Below are 25,599 nucleotides of genomic sequence, written 5' to 3' on the forward strand. Positions count from 1 at the left end.
GGATTCTTAGGGTCGGGGATCTATTTTAAATGTATCCTATAGCCTGTCACAGCAGCAAATGAAAAGGAGGGTAATTGGAGAGACCTCTGCACTATCCTTAAAAAACAAAAGGCGTTCCAGCTCCTCCCAGCAACACATGCCTTAGCGTGCCTGGCACAATCCATGATAACAAGAGAAAGAGAACAAAAAGCTCTGCCACGTATCTACGTACTAGAGTTTCACAAGGAAGGAATACAACATCAAGAGTGTATAACAGGGGTCAGCAAACTTTTTTAGCAAGGGGCCGTTCCACTGTCCCTCAGACCTTGTGGGGGACCGGATTATATTGGGGGGGGGGATGAATGAATTCCTATGCCCCACAAATAACCCATAGATGCATTTTAAATAAAAGCACACATTTTCCTCATGTGAAAACACCAGGCAGGCTCCACAAATAATCCAGAGATGCATTTTAGATAAAAGGACACATTCTACTCATGTAAAAACATGCTGATCCCTGGACCATCAGCAGGCCAGATTTAGAAGGGACAGATCCAGCCCTCGGGCCTTAGTTTGCCTACCCATGGTGTATAACTAGGAAGGTTTAAAATAGTAGAACTGGAAAGCATTTGGTCTCAAAGGAGCTTGATTTATTTGTCCTTTCCTCTCCCAAAAGTATATGGTGACCTAAAATTAGATTCTGGGAATAAAAAATAACAACCCTTCAACTGAACTTAATTTAGCACACCAACAAAAATAATGTCACCACCAATTTAAGCATGTCTTGGAGAAGGGACCTAGTCTCTAGTGTTTGCTTTTAAATGCTTTCTTCCCTTATCTATTCAATGTTAGAACATTCAGAAGTTTAAAATTCCAAACTAAAAGACATTATTATTGAAATTGAAATACTTTATTGTCACTTGTACAACCTGTATACCGCGAAATTACACGAGCACCCCCCACTCAGCTCTCTTAGTCTTAATTCCTCTCGTTTACCGACACACACCCGAAAGTCAGTTGCCCTGTCGTTATCTTTTCATTCAGCAGCCTAACAGCCCATGGATAGCTGTTTACCCTGTTGGTGCGACTAACCAAGCTTCTATATCTTCTGCCTGACGGCAGGAGATCAAGAAAGTGCCAGCCAGGATGTGAATCATCCCTGAGAATTTTCCTCTCTCCTGAGGCAACGTTCTTCCGCTATTTCATCCAGCAGATTCACGGGACAGCCCGTAATATCTTGTGCTGTATTCGCCACCCTCTGTAGGCACTTCCTATCAGATGATGTCAAACCAGTGTACCACACCATGATGCGGTATGAAAGAACACATTCTATTGTTGACCGGTAGAAGGAGATCATCAAATGTTGATTGGCATCGTTCTTCTGCAATACTCTGAGGTGATGGAGTCTCTGTTGGGCTTTCTTAGCCACCTGGGTTGTATTGATTTTCCAAGTAAGGTCTTCACTGAGATAATTAGCCTCACATGTGAAAATGCCCCCATAATGTTGTTGTTTTTTAAGCACCTGAACATTTGTCATTTTTATTGTCGTTTGATTATACTAGCATGACAATAAACACAATTTGAATAAAACGTGATTAGAGCTAGACATATTTACTCAGAGGTCAGTCCCACTTAAGTTTCAAAAGGACTGACTCTCAGTTGTGTATAGGAGGGCAGCCTGAATATTTTAAAGATGAAAATAATTTGTTTTTAAAAAAACGTTCCCGGTTTCGTCGTCTCATCTCATGCATGTTTCCTGGGCATTAAATTCCACAACGTGGGAGCCGAGCTCCATAGGTTCCCCATAGCATGAGGGGCAGGAAGAGAGAGAGCGTCTACGTCATCCAGTTATTAGACTTCTTAGAGGTTGGCTCTGGATATAACCCCGCCCTCCCAGCGCGCGGAAGGAGTCAGTCACGCTCGGAACACGAGAACTGAAACGGCAAGCGGGGCGGGGCGAGTCAGCGACGGAAAGCCCGTCTTAGCCAATGGCAGGAGCGGCCGGGTGTTGCTAGGAGACGGGTACAAACTGCTCCGGGCAGCGCTCTGGCGAAGCTGAGGGTAGCATGGACGGCGGGAAGTCGGGCGGCCGCCGCCCAGGCTCCGCTCACAGAGCTGATCTCGAAGTGAGGTGCGAAGGGGAGCGAGCGGGGGACGGGGACTTGCCTGGTGTTTCTTGTTTCCGAAAAACCCCTTCTTCAAGGAAGCGTCTCCCCTGTTCGTACGGCCGCCTTCGCTAAGGTGGCGCCCGCCAAACGGCTTGGACACGCGCTGGCTGGGGCTGATGGGAGTTGTAGTGCGAAGCGTCTGCGGGCGCCACCTTGGCGAAGGCCGCCATGCACGCTTGTTTGGAAGAGAGTTCTGCTGAGCTCAGTGGGGCTGATGCCTAAACGGACGATAATGCAGAGGATTTGCTCTGTAAGACCCCTTCCTTCCTTCTCGTAGCTTGTCTCTCAAAACTCCCACCCACCTTCCCGAAGCCTTTATTTCCCCCAGGGTGGCTCACACTTCTTTGTGCTTCAGTTTTAATCAGTTCGCTGGATTTCACATCATTAACGTCCCTTTCTTCAGGAATGTAGGTACAGGAAAGCTAGCTAGACCTGGGGGGGGGGGCGGGGGGACGACCAACAAATGTGTGATAGTCTTTTATTACCCTATCTGAATCCAGAGGTAAAAATATATGCTGTGGTTTATAATGTTAGTATTGATAACGACAAAGGAAGTCTGGTTTCATTCCCTCCACCCTGTATGTAATCTGCTTTTCATTCTTCAAGATATTATGAGGATGCTAACAAAGCAAATATATTTATTGAAGTCCCAAGTAATTCCAGCTATCTGTCTTGTCATTCATTCAGTATAGTGAATGAAGGCAGATATAGCAACACTCCTGTAAATAACAAGATATTACCAGAGTAATAACAAAGAGGTGGTTTCTGTGTCCCATGTTCTTTTAAAGTGAAGGTTTAGATAAACTCTGGTTCACCTCATTTCACAGTCCTTTCCAGGACTATTTTCAGAGTCTTTGTTTATGTTCTTATTGGAGGGGTCTATTATTTTTTTAGTTACTAAGTAAGTTGCAAAATTTATAAATATTGTACAATCTATTACTGCTTTCTGTTTTTCTTTGCTTTAAATATTGTGATGCATTTTCCATTCTGCAGCTTTTTGTTTGCAGTAGGTGAACCATAAATAAATTATATTTGCATTCATTCAGTTTAAACTGAGGGGAAGTGCTGTTACATCTTTTTCTAGTTGCAGGTTGTGTATGTAATTAGTGAACACAAACAACAGTGGTTTTCCTCAGTGGAAGCTTTGTTTTGCGCCACATTATCCATTTAGCAAAAAACAAAACTCTTTGTTTCTTTTAAAATGTCATATAATCCTAACTTTCTTTCTTTCTCCACCCCTTCAAGATGGGTACAAGGATTCACCAACAGGAATGTTGGCTTTGTCACCAAAAGAACTGTCTGCTATCCTTGTGGGAATTACATAATATTTGTTAACCTTGATACACTGGAGAGATCCATCTTGCGGTGTCACAGTGGAAAGGTAGAAGCTTTTGCAGTGAACCCAAACCAGAATGTCGTTGCTTATTCTGACAGGCAACTGAAACCTGTGATTCACATCCACAGTTATCCAGGACTAAAGAGACAGGCCAAATTAAAAGGTGGGTCTGATGGTTAATCGAAACCATCTTGAAATGGTTTTTAGAATTTGGTGTGGGGAAGGCATAAGAGTTGTGCTAGATCAGACCAACAGTCTATAGCAGGGATCAGCAACCTAAGGCCTATGGGCCGGAAGCAGGCCATGGAGGTTGTTTGGCCCATGAGTCGCCCCCGAACCGAGCTGCCTGCTTGCGCGCTGCGCTAAACCAGTGCAGTGCGAAGTGGGGACTCGCTTCTTCGACAGTGTTGGAAACCACGTCTGCGTGCCTGCAGATGCCAAAAACCACGGGCGCGTGCACACAGACTCCAAAAATCGCAGGCACACATGCAATCCTGCCCACGGATCTCCACAGGACCGATCCAGCCCAAGCTGACCCCTGGTCTATATAATCCAGCATTCTCTTATTACAATGGACATTGATATGTCTCTGAGAAGTCTGCAAGCTGTACATGAGTGCAATAGCGTGGGAACCTGAAGGTCATATGACTAGTAGCAATTGATATATTCCATGAATTTATCTCATTCTCATCCCACTTGGAGACTACTACTGCATACTGTGGTAGCAAATTATACATATACTGTTATGATATTATACTTGATGCTTATGAATTTATAGTATTAAAATGTTCAGAGATCAACCAAGTAGCACATGAATATTTACATTTGTGTGTTGCCTTATTCCTTAGAAATTGTGCAGATCTTGAGCTTGCATAGAATAACCTTTTCATGGGGCTTTAAAAGCATTAATAAGTGCAGCCTCTCAAAAAAAGAAAGGCTGCATAAAAGAGACCTTGGAATGTTATTGCATGGTATTCATGCAGTGGGATCAAGATAAAATACAAAAAAGCCCATGAATCTAGTCAATATGAGATCTGCAGAGACTAGTTTTCTGATGTATAATTTCATTAAAAATGGAGCAAGTTGGAGACCAGTTACATTTGATTAAAGAGAGGGATAGAGAGGAACATATGCAACCTGACTATTGAAGATTGATAAAAAATAATATTGTTCTAGAGATTCTACACCTGCAGTAAATAGTTTCCCCAAAGGAAGGTGGTACTTTCAATACACTAAGTGCTGGAAAAGTTCAAATTATTCATATTGTTTCATGCCCCCCCCCCCAATCTCTAAGCAGGGTGAGATTCCAGGGGTTCCAGGTGCTTACCCAGGCTTCCCATTTCCTTTTGGAAATGAGGCACAGTGGAGACTAGGGTGTCTTTATGATATGTGGTTTATTTACACATACTGTATATATTACTTTAGCCTACGATGGAGGGGTTTACGGCACCCCGAAATGATATTGTGTCTCCCAAAGCTGTAGCCTTCAATTCAAACAGAAATCAAACACCATGCTCTGACTCTTTCTCCCCATCACCTGGCATGACTAGCTTTTAACACTTGATAAATCCAAGGATTAGAGGGGTCTGGCACACACACACACACACACACAACTCATAATATCAATCTATTAAAATGAATTAAGCAAAACCGCCAGGGTTGTACAGATTTGTACATAGTGTTTACTATAACACTCTAGTGAAAGAAAATTAGACCCTCCTATGTTGGCAAGACAAAGCTCTATGATATGGTATGGTATGATAGGAAATAGCACGACAGCATGAAGCTGCAGAGATACTAAATCCATGCTATTTTATGTTTTAGGACAAGCCAGCCTGGACTACACCTTGCTTGCATTCAGTTACACAGGTCCTTACCTGGCCAGTTACTCCTCAATCCCAGACTTTTCCCTTACAATATGGTAAGCTTACAATATGGATAGATTGTTTATATTGTATTGTATTATATTATATTATATCATAATATTAGCTACTTAATAATTCATATTACTTACTAATAGATCCTTTGCTGTCTGTAGCTAATTTAACACCTATCAGAAATAGGAATGTCTTCATTTTTGCATAATACAGGCAACTCACCATTTGCACGTGATTGGCACATGTGCAACTACTGACATGTGTGCCATTTTTAGCGCCTCAAGGGGGCAGCGTGGACTTATATGTGTCCCGCTGACATGCGTGGTGCCTTGGAATGCAATCCCCATGCACATGGGGAGTTGCCTGTACAGACAAACTCACAAACATCCATTCATGCAAACAGATGCAGGCAGTGAGCCTATGGCCTTAAAAAGTACTCTGACTTTCAAAACACTTTGTTCAAGTGACCACGCTTTTGCTGAAAACCACAAGTTAAATTCACTGTGCACAAGTTAGATTCATTTGAAAAAAGTTCCAAATGATACCTCATTTTCCACAATCAGTAAATACTGCTGGTTTCCATAGTCTTCCATAGTCCCCACCACCCCTACATCTGAAATAAGTTTTCTGAGGTAGCATATCAGCCACCTGAGGTTTTAGAAAGACATGTAAAGCACATTAGTTTCAGCAAGCATTTGGGGGATTGGTTAGTCACTTTCTTGTCATTTTAGGCTACAATTCTATCCCTACTTATTTGGGAGCAAGCCCCATTGAACTCATTGGGACTTAGAGTGGTACCTTGTTTCTCAAACTTAATCTGTTCCGGGAGTCTGTTCAGCTCCTGAAGTTTGAAAACCAAGGCGTGGCTTCCGATTGACTTCAGGAGCTTCCTGCACTCAAGCGGAAGCCGCATCGGAAGTTTGACTTCTGAAAAACGTTCTCAACACTTACTTCCGGGTTTGCAGAGTTCGGGAGCCAAGCTGTTCAAGAACCAAGGTACCACTGTACTTCCTAATAGACATGCATATAATTGCACTGTTAATTGTTTTCACTTAATCCTCTTTTGCTGGCATTCTATCTGATTCTATGGTGTGATTTTATGTTTTCTGTTATAGAGAGGCCGAATATAAATTTACAAAAAAAAAAAATCAAAAAAATAAAATTAATATTTTTGCGTTCTTTCATTTTTGATTAGGGACTGGAACAAAAAAGTTATTTTGTGCAGTCAGTCACAGATGGGAGTAGAAGTGACCGCAATGAGTTTTAACCCCATGAGCTGGCACCAATTGTGTTTATATAATGGGACTTCTGTTACACTTTGGACCATTGAGCGGAATAATGAAGAGCACATTTTGAAGTCAAAGTAAGGTTAATAGAAAGAGATGTTTCAAATGTTACTTTTAAGATTAATTTTTGTGCTAGATAAAGAGCATTTTTGCAGCTGATGAATGGTGAGGGTCTACAGATTAAACAGTTGCTATGTACCGTATTTTTCGTCCTATAGGACGCACTTTTTCCCCTCCAAAAATGAAGGGGAAATGTGTGTGCGTCTTATGGGGCGAATACAGGCTTTCGCTGAAGCTTGGAGAGCAAGAGGGGTCGATGCGCACCAACCCCTCTCGCTCTCCAGGCTTCAGGAAGCTATCAGCAAGCCTGGGAAGCCTGCGGGAGTTCCCGCAGAGCTCCCTAGGCTGCGGATAGCAGCCTGCCGCGCGGGGCGCCCTGAAGCAGAGCGCCCCGCGCTTCGGGCAGACATCGGCCAGCCCCACAAGCTCGGGGGACAGCGGGGAGGCGCAGCACCGCCATCCCGCTGTTCCCCAACCTGGTTTTGGGGGGGAAATAAAGGAAAAATTTGTTTCCTTTATTCCCCCCCCCCAAAAAAAATTAGGTGCGTCCTATGGGACGGAGCGTCCTATGGGACGAAAAATATCAGGTGCCTAATCCATGTCTCTTGGGCAAAATAAACATGTTCTGTCCTTTGCATTTTAGAAAAACGTATTTTAGAAATATGGAATAGCCCTCGTGGTTCCTTGTCTTTAAAAGGAAATTTTCCAATTATTAACTCATTTTCTGTTTGTTTTCTTACATTTATATCCTGCCCCCACTCTCCCAGTCTTCCATCATGGAACCCAACACAGTGTACATGTGGTTCCCAATCCAAGCCCTGAAGTGACCCAGACTTGCTTTGCTTCCACAAGGTGGCAGCTTCATGTGCCTTCAGACTATGCCCCTGGACTTTATTAGTGATACTTTGGATTGAGTGCCAGTCCTCAGGCATATGTTCACATTATGCTTACTGTGTATCCAATGTGCTCCTACTACTCATTTTTGAAGCTGCATTCACATGACATAAGCCACAGTCCATATTAGCAGTGGTGGAGGAAGTGGGGAGGGCGGAGCACCCTGGGTGCCACCTTTGAGGGGGTGACAAGAAGGCACCCTGTGGGGGGCTCGCCCTGCCACCATCACACCGCCCCAGCCGCATGCGGAGGATCCTTCGCTCGCAGCTACACCCTCCACCACCGTCCGTACAACGCTCAAGCAGCACTGTCAGCAAACGACCCGGGGGCGTGTGCGCCGTACAGACGGCGCACGCATGGCACTGCTCAAGCTCTGTACAGAGGCCACAGGATCCCTCCGCCACCACATATTAGTCTTGTAGTTTCTTGACCAATACTTCTGTATTATTATTTTTTTATTCCTTAAATCAGCTTCAGTCTGATTAGATAATTGGATGTAGACTAAGCAGAAATGTGAACACATACCCTAACAGCCGCTGCACAGAAGTAGATGAGTGTGCAAGAACAGATAACGGCTTAATCAACAGGCTTGGGGGAAAACCCAGAAGTACAAAAAATATATGGGGGGGGGGGGAATAAGGGAGTCTTAAGAAACTCGAAATAGCCTAATGAGAACTAAGCATGCACAGTGACTACAGATTGCTGTTGGAGGTGGAGAAGAAAAAGCTGAATGGGGTATCCTGGGGAGCATGACTTCAACAGTTTGTTGCAGTCCCGCTTGAATTTTCCAAATACTCTTCTTCTGTGCCATTTTTCTCATTACTTCAGGTCAGTTAGGCTTCCTGCTGAAGATGGAACTTTAGCAGATGAGCAAAACAGCTTCTTCTCCCATCCCATGGACAATGATCCTTACTTTGGCCCTATTCTGCCCAATTCAGCCATTGCTGGCTTGGTAGGAGATGAAGCAGAAACATTTAAGGTGAGTTCTGCTATGGATATAACTACTTGTGGTCAAGATATCTATTGAAATATCATTGATATAGGACAGCACAACTTTTTACAAAACACTCAGTAATTTTCCCTGTGAAAAGTAGATAACTGCAATCAATGCCAGTCAGCACTGAATGAGTAATTTATTTTTTAGTACTATTTGCTTTAGTAACTGAAATGTTTTTTTAAATTGAAGCCTAAAGATGACATTCAACCTTATGTTCACCCTACTTCCCACTGCTGGACTCAAATCTCTGATCTGTATATGGGCTGTGAAGAAGGATATTGTTTGAAAATTGGTGCAGACACATTCAAGGCTACAGTTATCCATCAAAAGCTTTCCCCAGATGCTAAAGGTTAGTGCAGTTTCAAGTCAAAGATTGTCCCCAGCCTTTTCTGATTCATTAGGATAACCAGGGTCCCTTTCATAGAATGAGAGGGGCAACTGCCTCCCCACGTTTTAGACTATGTGTAATTCTTCTTCACCTGCACCTGTACCTGGACAATTCACTGGTTACACACACTGATCTGGTACTGCTAAGCCAAATAGCAGCTTAGCACGAGTACAAGGTACCAAAGAAGAGACAATGGCCCCTTTGCTCCTTCTTCAGTCATTGTACTGCTGTGCTGCTGTGAGTTAAACAGTGGTTTGGCTGAATGTGTCATCGCAGTCTGGGTTATTGAAATGTCTGCCTACAGACAAACCAGGAGCTGTAATGAAGGTTTGTTCTTCATTTACATCTTGTGTTTATCTGGAGGAGACATGGCTTATGCCTGGATTCAGGCAATATGACAAGACAAACCATGTCTTCATCTTGCTACAACATAGCAGCAGGAAGGAAGAGCAGAACAGCAGCAATCTCTGCTCCAGGAGCCTGCACACGTCAAGAATTGAGCCACTTTGTAACTACTATTATAAATTAGTATGTTAGTGCCAAAGACAAAAAATTCCATTTCTTCTTCTAAATGTGACTGTTTTAAGAGTGGACCTTTGAATGTTGCTGTGAACTTAGATCCTATCATACAATTCATGCTTTAAAAATATGGAAGCCATCTTCGATTGGAATGGTGTGGGTCTCCTATGGCCACTGAAATGCAGTAGATTTATTGAATCCACTAGCTTCACAGCTGGTGGTCTTAAAACTATTTGACCAGTGCTCCTAATATTCTGCCACATTGAACTCCCCTCATCTTCATATTTATTATTTTTAATTAATGTCATCACGTTAAACCATCCCAATAGTTATTTCATTCTGCTGTGGACATTATTACAATACAGACATTTCTTGTGAGAGCACATAATAATAATAATAATAATATTTTTTATTTATACCCCGCCCTCCCCAGCCAAGGCCGGGCTCAGAGCGGCTTACAAACAATAATAAAAACAAGAAGAATGATTACAACTTAAAAACAAAAATAAAATACAACATTAAAATAATGGAACATTAAAATATTAAAATGTAGCCTCATCGCAGGAGGCATAAATGCCTTCCATCTTCAAAAGTGAGTAGAAGGAAAGCCAAAACATGGTCAGTTGCCCATATATCCATGTGTGTGTATGCCGAGGCGACACATTACTACTTAGAATGAAGGTATGCAGTTCCCAAACCAAACCCCGTAGAAGTGATTATTGCAGTCTTCTGAAACTACAGTAGGTGCTTCACAAATCCAGTAAATACTGGTTCTACACTGTAAAAATCTACAAGCAGGTTGGTGTAATGAGGAAGCCTTTGTTTCTTTTAAACTATATCATGTCTGGTTCTCCAGCACACTTGTCAATATACTGTGTAGGCCGCAACTGACATAGCCTTGTTTCCTTTCCAGCAAAAAGAAAGGCAACTTTTCGATCGGTATCACAGAGTATGAAAACAGAAGGTATTTACTTTTTAATGCTAATTGACTTTGCAGGAAGCATCTGCAAAGGGGATTGTATGTTGCTGTCTGGTAGGAAACAGCTAATCAGAGTGGCATATTTGAAATGAGGGGGTGGTGTTTTATTTGGTGACTTCATCAGAAAACTCTCCAGTGTCAGCAGTAGAATTGGATGGCCACGAAAATGAGCTGTCCAGATGCAAATTCCACCTCCAAAAGTTTTATGAATGATAATCCATTATCAAAGTACTATATTTTGTACACTGAAAAACAGGTATACTAAAGAATAGTACTGTAAGAAGAAGAGGTTCTCTTACTCTGTGTAATAAAGAGAGCATATGTGCATGCAGACAAGCATTAAACCATAACAAGGATTACACCATAACAATGGGTGTTTGCCACACTTTTACCAGAGAAGAGGGATGGGGGATAAATAGTTGTGGAGGGATTGGAAATGCTGGTGGAAGAACTAGAGCCTTTTGATGCTTCCATCGCTCCTTTGGTTTTGTGTTATGCTTTGTCTTATCAGAAGGACAATAGGGATTAAAATAGTAGGAATAAAGCTGAATAATCACAAAGGGACCAAATCCTGATGGGTTTCAGGCAGGTGTGCAACAGGGGAGATGCATTATCACCTTTGATTAAATCACTTTTGCTCCCTCTGTTAACTTTTACTTTTTTATGTTGTTTTTTGATAAAGTGAAACTGCATTTTTGGCTTTATTTTGAAGGGAGCAGAAGCTTCAGCCCTTCTCCTATTTATCTTCTTAACTCAGGGCTTCATCCCCAGTTGCAAAAAGAAGGCCACAGTGATGTTTTCTACTCTGGGCTCATTATTGCCCATAATCCCTTTGTGGCAGACCAGGTCCTTGGCCTTGGAATCCTAAACATATTTTTCTATGGAAAAATGTGGCAGTGCAATTTTCAAAAAGTGCAAATCCAAGTGGCTATAGAAGGTTCATAGCCTCTGTGACATAACCATGGTTCATTTTGTGATGATCCAGGATCCTTTACTTGTGGTGATCCTTGTTTCAACAGAGTGACACTCTACAAGGAGATAAATAAGCCTTTGCGGCTGTATCCTGGCATTACATATAATTTTTGACTAGTAAGAATTTTGAAAGGTCTGTATATGTAAATGAATCAGCCTGATTTGCACTTCCCAGACTAATATGCAGCTCAGATTGCAGTTAGGCTTGGGGTTTTGTCTTTCTTCAGATGTTGTGATACACATTTTATGTGCCCTTTGATACATTTTTTGAGCCAAAAACTGTATTATTGTTCTTAAAACCTTAGAATGGTGCAGAAATGGGTTGGAATGGACTTATGAGTGAGTACATATAAAACTGAAACAGATGAAAAATCCATCCATCCCTGTTCCTTATTATTCCACGGTACTGAGTGGCAGTACTGCCTTTGGAGATTAGTTATGAAATTTAAGTGATAAATTTTTAAAATCTCTTTTATTTTATTAATTATTTTTGTAGCTGAAGAAAAGAAGGAAGCTCAGAACGTCAGACTGCTTGCCATGGCACTTCATAAAGATGGACTCTATACAGCTGGAAATGTATGTAAGGCACCATTTGGTAGAGGACTGTAGACTCATTGTGAGTGCCAGCCAGCCAAACTCCAATGTTAGCTTTAGTCCTATGCTAATTGCAGGTGTGCGGGTGGCGCTGTGGGTTAAACCACAGAGCCTAGGACTTGCCGATCAGAAGATTGGCGGTTCGAATCCCTGCGACGGGGTGAGCTCCCGTTGCTCTGTCCCTGCTCCTGCCAACCTAGCAGTTCGAAAGCACGTCAAGTGCAAGAAGATAAATAGGTACCACTCTGGCGGGAAGGTAAACGGTGTTTCCGTGCACTGCTCTGGTTCGCCAGAAGTGGCTTAGTCATGCTGGCCACATGACCCGGAAGCTGTACGCCGGCTCCCTCGGCCAATGAAGCGAGATGAGCGGCGCAACCCCAGAGTCGGTCACGACTGGACCTAACCTTTACCTAATTGCAGGTGTGCAGGCTGGATTCAGACTGGAACAACATTGAGGGTCAGAGTGTGAAAGCCCCCAGCCACCCTAGTCCTGACCTGTTTGGAGCTCTAAAAATAGCTATTTCTGCAAGAAAAAATGTGCATTCCAGAGCAAAGGATGTGTGATAGGATGAGAGAGAGAGATTTGCCTAAGGTCACATAGTAAGCTCATGGTGGAGATGATATTCAAATCAGGGACCTTGATCTGTAGCTCAGTCACTTAGCTGCTATGCTACACCGACTCACAGGCATCAGCCACACCCTTCTGCTAATTCCCCACCTGCTGCCATAATATGCCATCCTGGAGTTGCACCAAATGTAAACACAGAAACTTGTTGCTTATACCTAAGTCCTAAGAGCCAAACTAGACGTAAGGCATTGGAGATGGTGAGTGGATATACTGTATTGGCCCGAATATAAGCCACACTTTTTTCTCAAATTTGGGCCGTGAAAAGTTAAAATGCGGTTTATATTTCCAACCTTACCGCATGGCTCCCCCCCCCCCACATACCAGGAAGCAGCCCAGGAGTGCTGGGCAGTGGCACGCTGCCCACCTGCCACTCCCAAGCCTCCCCCAGCTGCCAGAAATAAGGGGGGAGGCCGCCGGCAAAGCAGCACAGCTCCCTCCTCCAGAGAGCAGCCCGGGAGCGTGGGGCAGTGATGCGCGAGCTGCCGTAAAGAAGGGGGAGGCTGCCCGCAAAGTGCCCCCCCCCCAAAAGCAGCCTGGGAGCTCGCAGCCCACCTGCCACTCCCAAGCCTCCCTTGGCACCGGTGGGGAAGGTAGGGCCGGGAGTCAATAGTGCTGGGAGGTGGGCCACACCCGCAAATAAACCTTGAATTTTAAAGGTGTGGCTTATTTGTGGGTGTGGCTTATATTCAGGCCAATACCTCTTAATTATTATTACTTCCTTTTTTTTTAGTAGCCACAGGATGGCAAACAAATTTGGTTGGGGCTAGAGCACTGACAGAGGGAAGAGGTTAATCTTTCTCCCTGCACCATGATCCCAGTTTAAATTGCCCCTCTCTAAGTTGCTGTTTTCCCATAAGGGGCAAATACATGTACATTTTCACTAATAGTGTGTTGGGAGGGTATTATTTAGATAATAATTAGGAAATTAGGAAAACACAGGATTGGGAAAACACTGTCCCTATTTAATTCCACCTAGTTGGTTGCTATGCTGTCTTGCTAATTATGCTTTTAAAGGTGTGTGTCTGTTTTTGCCTAGGATGGCGTTGTGCGTTTATATAAAATCAAAGGCAACAGTTTTCAGATGGAGGACTGCCTGGAAGTGGAAGAGCCCATAACAAATCTTATCTTCTCCCCTGACTACTTTTACTTATTAGTAGAAACAGAAAAGGTATATTGTGAAAGGCAAAGTTGCTGATAAATGGTTCCTACCTTAAATTGGGATATTTTAAAAAGTGAGCCCATAATCAGTACAATTTGGGGTCTATCACACACAACAGAAGTGCAGCTATTGTAGGAAATAATCAAATAGTGATGGATACTGATTTTGCATCTGATTTTAATCTTTGCCTTAACATGCAAATGAAGATTGAGGTATGAAATTCAGAAGATTAATTCATATATCTAAAATAAACTTTTAACCACTTACCACAGCTCTGTAATTGGAAGCAAAAATGCTGGGGGAAAACCCATGGTTGAGTGTGTATATGTGTGTCTCTGCTTGCTTGAATATGTGTGCATGCCTGCTTGCCTATCTGCTCACCTCTGTATATCTTTCTCTGCCTGCTTGAATGTATCTGTGCTTTTCTGCTAATATGTCATTCCCCCACTGAGTGAGTGTGTGTGTGTGTATCTATGGTGTGGGCAGGGTGTGTGTGTCTATTTGTGTATACATGTGCTTTATTTGTGATTAATATATGGGCTATGTGTGCTTATGTGTTGGTTATGCTCACTTTGGTCACATCCACATGGCATTTGGCCCCTGGAAGGATGGCAAATCCTCAATGTGATGCTCAGGTTAGCCACTCTATCAAAGCCCTGGAAAGATAAGATGGCTTTACCTGGCACTGAGAATATAACATCATGGGCACCCATTGACTCTCTCTGGGCTGAGCATTCCACAACCATATTGGCAGTCCACCACTGAAAAGTCCCTTCCTTTAATAGCCACCCACTACACTTCACCTAGGGACGTGGGTGGTGCTGTGGTCTAAACCCTTGAGCCTTTTGGGCTTGCCAATCAGAAGGTCGGTGGTTCAAATCCCCTCGACGGGGTGAGCTCCTGTGGCTCGGTCCCAGCTCCTGCCAACCTAGCAGTTTGAAAGCATGCCCAAAAGTGCAAGGTAAACGGTGTTTCCGTGCGCTGCTCTGGTTTCAGTGTTTCGTTGCGCCAGAAGCGGCTTAGTCATGCTGGCCACATGACCCGGAAAAACTGTCTGCGGACAAACACCGGGTCCCTCAGCCTGTAAAGCGAGATGAGCACCGCAAGTTGTCTGAGACTGGACTTAACTATCAGGGGTCCTTTACCTTTACCTTTTACACTTCACCTGGCAGGGGCACCTGGAGAAGGGCTGTTTAAAAAGATCTCAGAGTCTGGGCACTTTACACCTATCTTTCTTCTTCTTAGAAAATAGCTACCAGCATTTCCTCATTGTGCTCTGCCATATTAGCAGTAAATCAGGATCAAAAAAGTAGTCAAATGTCAATGAAATTGCATGTGGTTGTTACAGAAAGCAAGTTGTTAGTGTGACAGCCAGTTTTTCAGTCCTTTATGGAGATGCATAAAATAATTGAATCATATAACCTGGTGTTTGTCAATTTGAGTTCAAATCTACTTCTCAACATCTAAAAAAGAAAATTGAGAAAGATAGGTGCATTTTTCTCAAAGAATTTAGGATATGCTTTTTCTGTCCTCATAATAGATTATCATATCCACTTAACAGGGATCACTCTTCGCTTTTAATCCTAATGATAATGAAGATGTTATCAAGTTAATGGATGCCAGTATAAGCCATTTTGTAGGAGCTGAGTTTCTTGTTCCAGGAAACAAGCACTGTGTGGTAAGGAACTCTTATTTTCCAAATAACAGAAGAGAGAACCAGTGTTTTTTAATGCACTGTCACAACCTTTGCCAGCTTGCAGTCCTCCAGATGTTTTGGACTACAACTTCCATTAGCTGTAGGAGTTGTGCTCCAAAATAGCTAGAGGCCACCCAGTTGGGAAAAGGCTGCACCATCATCTTGTAAAGGCTATTACAATTCAAGATTCCAAATGAGATCCGAAAACCTATTTCCATATTGATTATTCTACTTTGATGTTTTTATCCTGTTCATTTTACAAAGCACTATAAGCAGTTGGATAAGGCAGGCTGTAAATAAAAACTAAATACAGGCAGTGACCGTTTTTGGCTTGTCCAATTGACACACGATCACCGATGCATAGGTCGTTTTGGACCCAGAAGAGGGCAGAATGGGGGTGTAATGGGGCAGGGTGGGCTTATGCATGCTCTGCCAAATGTACGTGGGGGCTGGGAACAAGACCCCTGCACAAAAATGGTCACCACCTGTAACAAACAAATACAGTGGAACCTTGGTTGTCGAACTTAATACGTTCTGGAAGTCTGTTTGGCTCCTGAAACATTCAAAAACCAAGGTGCAGCTTGCAATTGGCGTAGGTGCCCCGGAAACCATAGCCGCCAGCTGCATCGGATGTTTGGCTTCCGAAAAACGTTCGAAAATGAGAACACTTCTGGGTTTTTAGTATTCAGGAGCTGATTTGTTCGTCAACTAAGCTGTTCGAGAACCAAGGTTCCACTGTAACTAACTGGCATTTTTATTTCGATGTACATAAGCCATGCAGTGGGAGCTGTGCTAATGAGACCTGCTTTAGTCCTGCTGCTAGAGAAGAAAGAGGATGAGGCATTTCACTAGTAAGCCATACATGGGAGTAGGCAGGGTTGTGCTCTCCAGACCTTGCTGGACTCCAATTCCTGTCGTTCCCAGACAGCATGGCAAGTGGTCAGGGATGATGGGAGTTGAAGTCCACCAACTCTCTTTATACTGAAACTCTTGGTGCAAAGTCAAATCAAATCAAATTTTATTAAACGGTCACAGACCAGATTAACTCGTCATCGAAACATAACACCGGAGAAAACAAAGGACAATTTCAATACAGATTAGGCCATAACAACAATTTTAAATTAGACAGCATGAATAAAATTAAGTGCAAAGTTGTTGCATCCCTTTGCAGTGGTAGGTAGTTTAAGCACCACCTTTAGATTTCAGGCCTCTTATAGTTAATCTCACATGACTCCCTTTTGGAATCGGTGCTTCTGGGCTGTCACAGTTTTGTGAGAGGGATTCAAGTGCATACTAGAGGAAACGTTAGGTTTGTGCAGTTCAACTAGATTAAAGGGGTCTGCCATCCTAGCACAGCAAATCAAAAGAAACTGGCCTTGTGTGGTTTAGCGAGTAATAGGGAACTGCACTAAAAATGGCGGGACGTCAGGAGCCAGAATCTAGTACGAAAAGAGTATTACAATTGATTCAAGATTTGGTCGGGTGGCGGGATTTAAATTAAACAAACAGAAAACTAAGGTATTGGGGAAAAACTGGACAGATACAGAGTCAGAACGGTTTCAGAAAGAGACAGAACTAAATGTGGTTAAAAAAGTAAAGTACCTAGGGGTAAACATAACAGCAAAAAATCTGAGTCTTTTTAAGGATAATTATGAAAAATGTTGGTCAGAAATTAAGAGAGACTTAGATAGTTGGACAAAATTGAAACTTTCTTTGTTAGGCCGAATTGCTGCTATCAAGATGAATGTATTGCCAAAAATGTTGTTTTTGTTCCAAACATTACAGATTGTGGACAAGACGGAGTGCTTCCGGAAGTGGCAGAGAGATATTTCTAAGTTTGTCTGGCAGGGCAAAAAGCCCAGAATTAAGTTTAAGATATTAACTGATGCGAAAGAAAGAGGGGGCTTTGCCCTGCCAGACCTAAAGTTGTACTATGAGGCCGCAGCTTTCTGCTGGCTAAAAGATTGGCTACTTCTCGAAGACACTGATGTATTGGATCTGGAAGGTTTTAACAATGCTTTTGGTTGGCATGCATATTTATGGTATGACAAGGTTAAGATCAATAAGGCCTTTAAGAACCATATTGTCAGAAAAGCAGTGTTTAATGTCTGGACAAAATATAAAGACTTATTGGAAAATAAAACTCCAAGGTGGCTTTCACCGCTGGAAGCTAAGGCCCGAAAAAGACCCAATATGGAGGCCAAATGGCCAAAATATTGGGAAATATTAGAAAAAGATGGAGACAATTGGAAATTGCAGAGTTTGGAGAAAATTAAGGACAAAGTGCGAGACTTGTTACATTACGCTCAGATTAATGAAGTTTTTAAAAATGACAAAAAGTTAGAGTTCCAGGTGGAGAAATCGAAATTGGAAACAGAACTGTTAGAACCTAAGACTAAGATACTTTCAAGAATGTACAACTTGCTGTTAAAATGGAATACACAAGATGAAATGGTTAAATCGGCCATGATAAAGTGGGCACAGGATATAGGGCATAATATCATGTTTGAGGACTGGGAAAGGTTGTGGACCAACGGGCTGAACTTCACTGCATGTAATGCTTTGAAGGAAAATGTAATGAAAATGATATATAGATGGTACATGACCCCAGTTAAACTTGCCAAAATATACCATTTGTCTGATAACAAATGTTGGAAATGTAAAGAAAATGATGGAACATTCTTTCACCTCTGGTGGACTTGCCCGAGAGTGAAGGCCTTTTGGGAAATGATATATAATGAGTTAAAAATGGTATTTAAGTATACCTTTACTAAGAAACCAGAGGCCTTCCTTTTGGGTATTGTCGACCAGAAGGTGTTAAAGAAGGACCGAACATTTTTTATGTATGCAACAACGGCAGCAAGGATACTCATCGCTAAGCACTGGAAAACTCAAGATCTACCCACACTGGAAGAGTGGCAGATGCAACTGATAGACTATATGGAACTAGCCGAGATGACCGGCAGAATCCGAGACCTGGGAGAAGAGAAGGTTGAAGAAGATTGGAAGAAATTTAAGATTTACTTAAAAAAGCATTGTAATTTGGTTGAATGTTAAGATGGAGGCTAGATCATAAATAATTGACCACCACTAAATTAGATGCAATTAGGATGATAAGTGAGATTGAGGGAAAACCATAAACCTTTGGGAGAACTATTCGATTATATTCTAAATGAATGGGACATAAGAATGTAAACAAGATGATAAATTGCGGGCAAGAATTGACAAAGATGCAAGTGGGAGCGGAAGACGTGAGGGAGTCCAAAGAAGTTAAGAAATTATGTTATGATATATGTTACATTGTTTATTATATTTGCATTTATGTTTAAAAATCTTAATAAAAATTGATTTAAAAAAATAAAAAATAAATAAAAATGGAGGGACGAATGAATTACCAACAGGAAGCCATATAAACATGCTACAAGCAAATCAGGATGAATGTAAAATGAATGCCCATTGTTGCATAACTGCCCCGTAAACAAAGAAGGAGAAATGCTCACTAAAAGGTGGACATAGTGTAGCCACAAGTACGCCCTCAGTCACAAGGTGTGTTAGCTTGAGTGTCAACAGATTGCTAACTTACTTATTTTCTCTAGGAACTCTGTTTTGTTTTGTCTATAATAATGTCCTGGGGGGGACACCAGATAGATTGGATAGCGCATCTTTGTGTTTAAATTTGGAACTGCTCTAGTAACATGGAAATGGGGTTTAGGATCTGATATTAAAAGCAAATGGGTTGCATGAAGCAAGGATCTGAACCCTCTTTCCTCCTATGGCTTTACACCACCTTGCCCTTCTCACTAAATACTTTCTCCCTCTTCAGAGCCAGAGTAGCATCAGCTTCAGGTTTCAGAGTCCCAGATAGGATCAAAGTGCCTGGAGAGTAGTGCTGATGGGAGATATCCCAGGAGCCCGGTCGGAAGCTCTGAATTTCTCACTCGCAAACTTGCTTTTGCTTTTAAAGTTGGATCCAGCATACAAAATTGCTGCCATTACATCTGTTGGCTCTTAAGTAAACTTGTTCAGTGCAAATAGAGCACACTGGTGTGCATAGGTAGTATGTCAAGTCACCAACCTGATTTATTTTCAATTGTTGCTTACAGTGTTTTTCCCTCTTATATTGTAGTCTGTAGCAGGATCAGGAGAGGTACATGTTTGGCAGCTGGAAGATGGTGCTTTTGTCAGCAAGCTATGTCTACATACCTTGGTATGCACAAACAGAATCTGAGTATGTAATTAATGAGACATTTTATCTGTTGTCTTATTCAAGCCAGCAATACATTTGGTCCAGCAGAGAACTAGAGTTTTGAGAGAGACCAATATTATTTTTCCTAGTACAGTGGTGCCTCGCAAGACGAAATTAATCCGTTCCTTGAGGCTCTTCGTATAGCGGTTTTTTTGTCTTGCGAAGCAAGCCCATTGACAGCTTAGCGGATTAGCGCTATTAGCGGTTTAGCGGCTTTTAGCGGATCAGCTGATAAGCGGCTTATCAGCGGATCAGCTGATAAGCGGCTTAGGGCTTAGGAAAAGGGGGGGGAGGGGAAAAACCCCACAGGAACTCGCAAGACATTTTCGTCTTGCGAAGCAAGCCCATAGGGAAATTCGTTTTGCGAAGCGCCTCCAAAACGGAAAACCCTTTCGTCTAGCGGGTTTTCCGTCTTGCGAGGCGTTCGTCTTGTGGGGCACCACTGTAAAACAGTCTATCCAATAGAGCTTTTGGTATAGAAAAACCAAGAGTACTCTGATGGTACTTAATGAGAAAAATGAAAAAATATGATATTATATATATGGATTCACTGTTTGCTATTTTACAAAGCATGCTTTTGAACTTCTATGGAATTTAAAAAACATTTCTGAAGCTGTTTCATATGCAAATGTGTCAAGAATAAAACAAGAAGAATTATGTTAACTAAGTATGGCCTAATAATGATCCATGCGTGATTGATAGGATTCTTTTTCGAAATCCCATAAAAGTAACTTGCACTTGAAAAACTAAGAATCCTTGTCAATAACATAAAATGTTTCTTGGATCCTGTCACGGTGAAATTCACTGTCATTTGTTCTTTCCATAGGTCACTGCAATGGCCTGTAGCCTTTCATGTTCATGTGTCACAGCGGGAACTAAAAAGGGCCAACTTTACTTTATAGATCTTACTGCCGTTGAAACGCCGAGGGTGGTTCACCGAGTTTCCATTTCTGAGCATCCTATTCAATTTTTGCAGTAAGTATATTGAGAAAGCAGAGCAAAAAAGACTGCCTGGGCTCAAACACAAGCAGGGGGCCCACAGGATACAAAGGGGTCAGCAAACCTTTTTTGGAGGGGGCCAGTTCACCTTCCCCCAGACCTAGTAGTGGGATGGACTGCGCACGTGTGATGGAGGCAGCTTCTCTCTCTCTCTCTCTCTCTCTCTCTCTCTCTCTCTCTCTCCCCAGCCCCTCCCCTCCCCCAAACCTAAATCCGGCCCTGGTTGGGCACCAGCAGCCCGTGGAGGGAGTGACAGATACCACCATCTCCCTGCCATATCAGTTGCCATATTTCAAGACAAAAACAATACTTCGTTAAGCATGGCAGCCCCCATCCTCTGGAACTCTGCCTATTTAGATCAAGTAGGCACCGTCACTCTACTATTTCGGGTGCCTGCTAAAAGCTATTGTGTTTATACACACCTACTCAGATGCTTAGAAAATTGGAGTAACTTTAGTCTGTTAACTTATGTATGCTTTAAAGTAGGGTTAATTTTTTTCTTGATTTACTGTTTTATCTTTTGTAAACAGCTTTGTGGGGTTTTTTTTAAACAATCAAGCAATGTATACTTTTAGTGAAATAAATAGTTAATAAATAATTTTTGATGTACTATATTTGTTCCTTTTCCCTCTCAAGCTATGAACAAAGTGGTCAGTTTCTCATAACGTCAACAATAAATGGATATATCTTTATTTTAAATGCTCTGCCCATGGAATCATTTCAAGTCCTTGGATACGTAGGTAATAAGAGTACGTTCAAAATTCATGGATATTTGTTGCCTGCATATGCTAGTTGCAATATTTCCAAATGGTAATGGATATTATTTCCTGAGCATTTTTAAAGAAGATGATACTCTCCAGAAACTGAAGGTTTTACTTCAAAATAATAGTTTGTCTTAAGGCTGAGAGAGAATATCATCCAGCCTGTGTACTATCCACATTTAAAGGAAATTCAGTAACACTGGATTTTTGCTAGCACCCTGTGAATATTTGCTTTAGTTTCCTTAAAAATAAATAAGTGTCTGCATAGCTTCTATAGCTACAGAAGAAAATCTGAAAACACTATGGCAGGTAATTGGGGGAGGGGGGCTGTTTCCTAAAGGCTCTTTCTGTTCATTGGAATTATGAGGACCAACTCAATTTTTTTTAATGGGTTTATAATAGAACTGATATATATCCACTCATTGTGACCTGGTGTATCTATCATGTTGATTTGTTTTTGGAGTGAGCAAGCCTAACTTTACGCATAACACCCTTGCACAAAGGAGCTGTAATGTGCGTCCTTGAGTTTTTAATAATAAAGTGGTGAAAAGAACTGTTATCGGAACTCCTACATTCTTTTATAAGACTGAATGCATTTGTTAGGTCCCCACTTCAGATCAGGGTCATGGTGCTGGCAAAGAGAGATTAAAACCAGCTTTCTAATTCTGGTTTGTCCACCTTCCAAGCTGCAGTTTGCAATATGCTTAAGTTGTGTAACAAATTACAAGTGATTAAGAGTGCCTTCAATTGGGACTAGGTTTTTATGTGTATATGTGTGATATAAAGTTGACTATCTCCTACTTCCAATGTTGCTGGGAATCAGAAGTAGGAAGTGTGCTGTTGTAGCAGGTTTCCCATAGGCATCCAATTGACTATGGCAAGAACAGGATGCCTGAATAGATGGGCCTTGCGCCTAATTCAGCAGGGCTTTCCTTATGTTCTCAGGTTTTTCCCTGTAGAGAAATAGTCACAGACAAAGAGGCCCTAATTTCAAAAGCTAGTCTACCTACCTCTTTACTTGGTGTTACCTTCCCAGAGCTCCTAATATATTGTACACCAATAGAAGGAATATATCACTGTGATTCTCTACCTTGCTTGAAATACTGATTTCTCTTCACTTTAGCAATGACCAGTGAGATTCTTGATATAACTTCAGTCTATGATGTAGAAAAGAATTCAACTGAAGTGATTGTACTCCTTTGTCCACCGGAGATCAAAAGGGCACGAGTGGAGATATTTAATCTTCCTTCAAAGATTGTTCTGGGTAAAAATGAAATACCGTGTGAAGTTCTGCTACAGTTGTGTCCTGTATTAGTCATTTTTAAAAATCATATATGCTAACTGCAAACCCATTCTCCAGGTGTGGAACCCTTCCTTGCCAAAATGGACCATCTACACACAGGGGTGGGGGTGGTATTAGCAGACTAATGAGAACCCCAAGGTTCACAACAGTACAAGCATTATTTGGGGTGGACTCTAAAGAGGGGAGGGAGAACAGGACTTGCAATATTCTGTGATCATGAAATGCTGGCTAACTGGAGGCGGGAACAGAAAACTGGAGTTGGGAGGGTGGGAATGGAATGGAACATCCTGGGAAGGGATGTGGCTAAGCAGGAGTACTCTACCACTCTGCACATTTCGTTGTGGGTACTTCTAATTCTTTCTCTCTGTGTAGGGTAATCACAGAGAATGATGGGAATCTAGCATAGTAGAACCAGGAACAAAAAGCAAGAAAATGGAGAAAGCCTTTGCTTCTTATCTCCATAGTGTCTCATTTATAGGGAGAAGTGTGAGGATGCACACTTTGGGCTTGTCTACACTTCCGCTTGTCAAGTGCCAAGAAAACATGGGTCCCAGCTGTTCTCTGTTTGTCCCATGCTTTCTAGGCACGGGTCTGAGTGGTTTAGCTGTTGTCCTGCCATTTTCCCCTAGAAAACCAGCTTTTTAGTGTTAAATCGGAGCAAACATCAATCCAGAGAAAGCCTGATTGATGTTTGTTCCAATTCAGCAGTAAATGGGGTTTTCGCAGGGGAAAACAGAAGTGTGGATGAGTCCTTTGTACAGATATTCTAGAGAGTCAGGCTATAACTACACATTTGATTGAGATTTAACACTTATCATGTGCTATTTACACATGCTATTTACACAAGATTTAACACTTATGTGCTATTTACATTATTATTTTTTAGTGAGAGATAACTACTGACATGGAAGTACAGTAACGTCTTTCTCTCTTCCCTATCCCACTATGAATCTTTTTTTTTTTCTGCAGAAAATGATGAGTGTATCAATGAAAGAGGGCAGTTGAAAGAAAGTGTCATTCAGACCCGTGGGTATGAACTAGAATATGCTCTAAGTTCTGTGGTCAAGCGGAAGGACAGCATAGTGTTTGGCTATGCTAGCCAGGCACCTTTCATCTGCAAATATCATCTTACGGCAAAGGTATGATCCTATTGCACAATAAATGAGGTGACTTAAGGCGGTCAACCTAGATGTGAAATTTGTTAACTGCATTTCCATTTATTTAAGCTCTTAGAATTCCCAGCCTTGGAAGCTCTTAGAATTCACAGCCTAACAATCTGGGCCCTACAGCAGTAGAAAGAGGGTTTAACTCCTATTCCCATTTTCCTTATGGACTCCCCAGTTTCCCAAATCTGACACTTTATCCTCGATAAGTAGCTATGTGTGGCTTTCTCAGTGCATCTTCCATCTTCTTGCAGGATGCACACTTGTAGTTCACAGGAGCCTCGTGCTTTGCATCAATAACAATCTCTGTGTCCTTGATGCTGGCCTCAAACCAGTCTGCTGTGCTTTTTTGCTAAAAGAGGACATAGCTGTGTTGTAGGTTGCCTCTTCGATGTAGTTCTACCTTGCTTCAGTGCCAGTGCTTGTTCGACAGTATCGGAGAAGCATTCACAAAGTTCAGGTATGGCTGTTGCAGAAGTGTTGATTTGAGGCCACACTTTCTGCTTTGTGCTATCCATCTCTTTGGCTGGAGATGGATCTTGCTCACCACCAGGGAGTGATCCAAGTTTAATAACATGTCCAAAAAGGAACTAGTTCCAGTTCATGATCTTTCATATACAAAATGAAGTAGTTCCTTCATGTTGATTTCACAGTTCAAGTTCATCCAGTCGGTCCTCAGTAATTTTCCTCAACATTCAGAATGTTGCAAGCTGCTGTGGTGAAGTATAAAATAATCAAGTTGGAAGTAACTTAAGGCTGTACATCAAGGGAGAATGAACTTGAAGATGAACTAGAAATTGTTCGGCGTTCTACACCAAAATGAATTTAATTCTCATTCAGTTCACCTGCAATTACGGGAAATACTTTCAGGCATAGTTCAGAGATTTCTTTAACTAATTTAGGAAACTTCATTAAATCAATCTATTTAATTCCAAGCACTGATGACATCACTGGCACATGCCAGGGCGTGGCAGTCTCAGTCCATGATTGGCATTCACATAGTAGATAGGAGATTCCCTGCCATGCTTCCAAGGCTCTGTTTGCAAAGCCAAGAGCTGTAGTGGGGACTGTTGGGTTGACACTGAGCATCTAGGGAACCTGGTACTCACAAGAACTTCACGGGGCCAGCAAGACTGTAACGTCCTGGAGAGCAGCTCCAATTTCTGCTTTACATTTAGTACTGGTGAGTTGTATGAAATACAGAAGCAACTTGGTTTCTGCCCAAGAGAACTACATGTAGGGTTGGCAGTAAAACCTACTACAAACAGCAGTCCCCATAAAGATTTAACATAGCCCTGTCTTAAGTCTTAAAAATTGTCCATCCTCTTATTTTCTTTTGTTTTCTTAGCTATTTTACATGAGGATTCTTGAATACTACCACAATCACATCTGCTATGTAATGTTACCTGTTCGATTCACAGATAACCTGGAAAGACCAGCCAATCATATTTGCAGAGAAGACGACACCAAGCAAACAGTTTGGACGGGGTTTCCTGGAATTGTCAGCGCATGGCAAGTGGTTAGCTTCAGCTTCAGAGAGTGGCCTCTTATTTATCCATGATGCTTCAAATCTGGTATTTGTCATAGTGTGGCTC

The 25,599-nt window shown here is 42.0% G+C and overlaps 1 protein-coding gene across 1 annotated transcript in view; it reads left to right on the plus strand.

The window, feature by feature from the left end:
* The first annotated feature begins 1,892 nt into the window (after nt 1–1,892).
* The window catches only part of CFAP43 (cilia and flagella associated protein 43), a 48,055-nt gene continuing 24,348 nt past the window's right edge, over nt 1,893–25,599 (plus strand). Inside the window, exons 1-16 of the mRNA XM_079976039.1 lie at nt 1,893–2,110; nt 3,393–3,646; nt 5,308–5,404; nt 6,556–6,723; nt 8,429–8,579; nt 8,787–8,946; nt 10,418–10,468; nt 11,952–12,031; nt 13,714–13,845; nt 15,398–15,514; nt 19,659–19,739; nt 20,605–20,753; nt 21,414–21,517; nt 22,662–22,802; nt 23,811–23,980; nt 25,426–25,578. Coding sequence (XP_079832165.1) covers nt 2,046–2,110; nt 3,393–3,646; nt 5,308–5,404; nt 6,556–6,723; nt 8,429–8,579; nt 8,787–8,946; nt 10,418–10,468; nt 11,952–12,031; nt 13,714–13,845; nt 15,398–15,514; nt 19,659–19,739; nt 20,605–20,753; nt 21,414–21,517; nt 22,662–22,802; nt 23,811–23,980; nt 25,426–25,578 — 2,073 coding nt within the window. The 5' untranslated portion in view covers nt 1,893–2,045. The remainder of the gene's footprint in view (nt 2,111–3,392; nt 3,647–5,307; nt 5,405–6,555; nt 6,724–8,428; nt 8,580–8,786; nt 8,947–10,417; nt 10,469–11,951; nt 12,032–13,713; nt 13,846–15,397; nt 15,515–19,658; nt 19,740–20,604; nt 20,754–21,413; nt 21,518–22,661; nt 22,803–23,810; nt 23,981–25,425; nt 25,579–25,599) is intronic.

The sequence above is a fragment of the Podarcis cretensis genome, assembly GCF_951804945.1.
Source record: "Podarcis cretensis genome assembly, chromosome: 5".
Classification (NCBI taxonomy): Eukaryota; Metazoa; Chordata; class Lepidosauria; order Squamata; family Lacertidae; genus Podarcis; species Podarcis cretensis.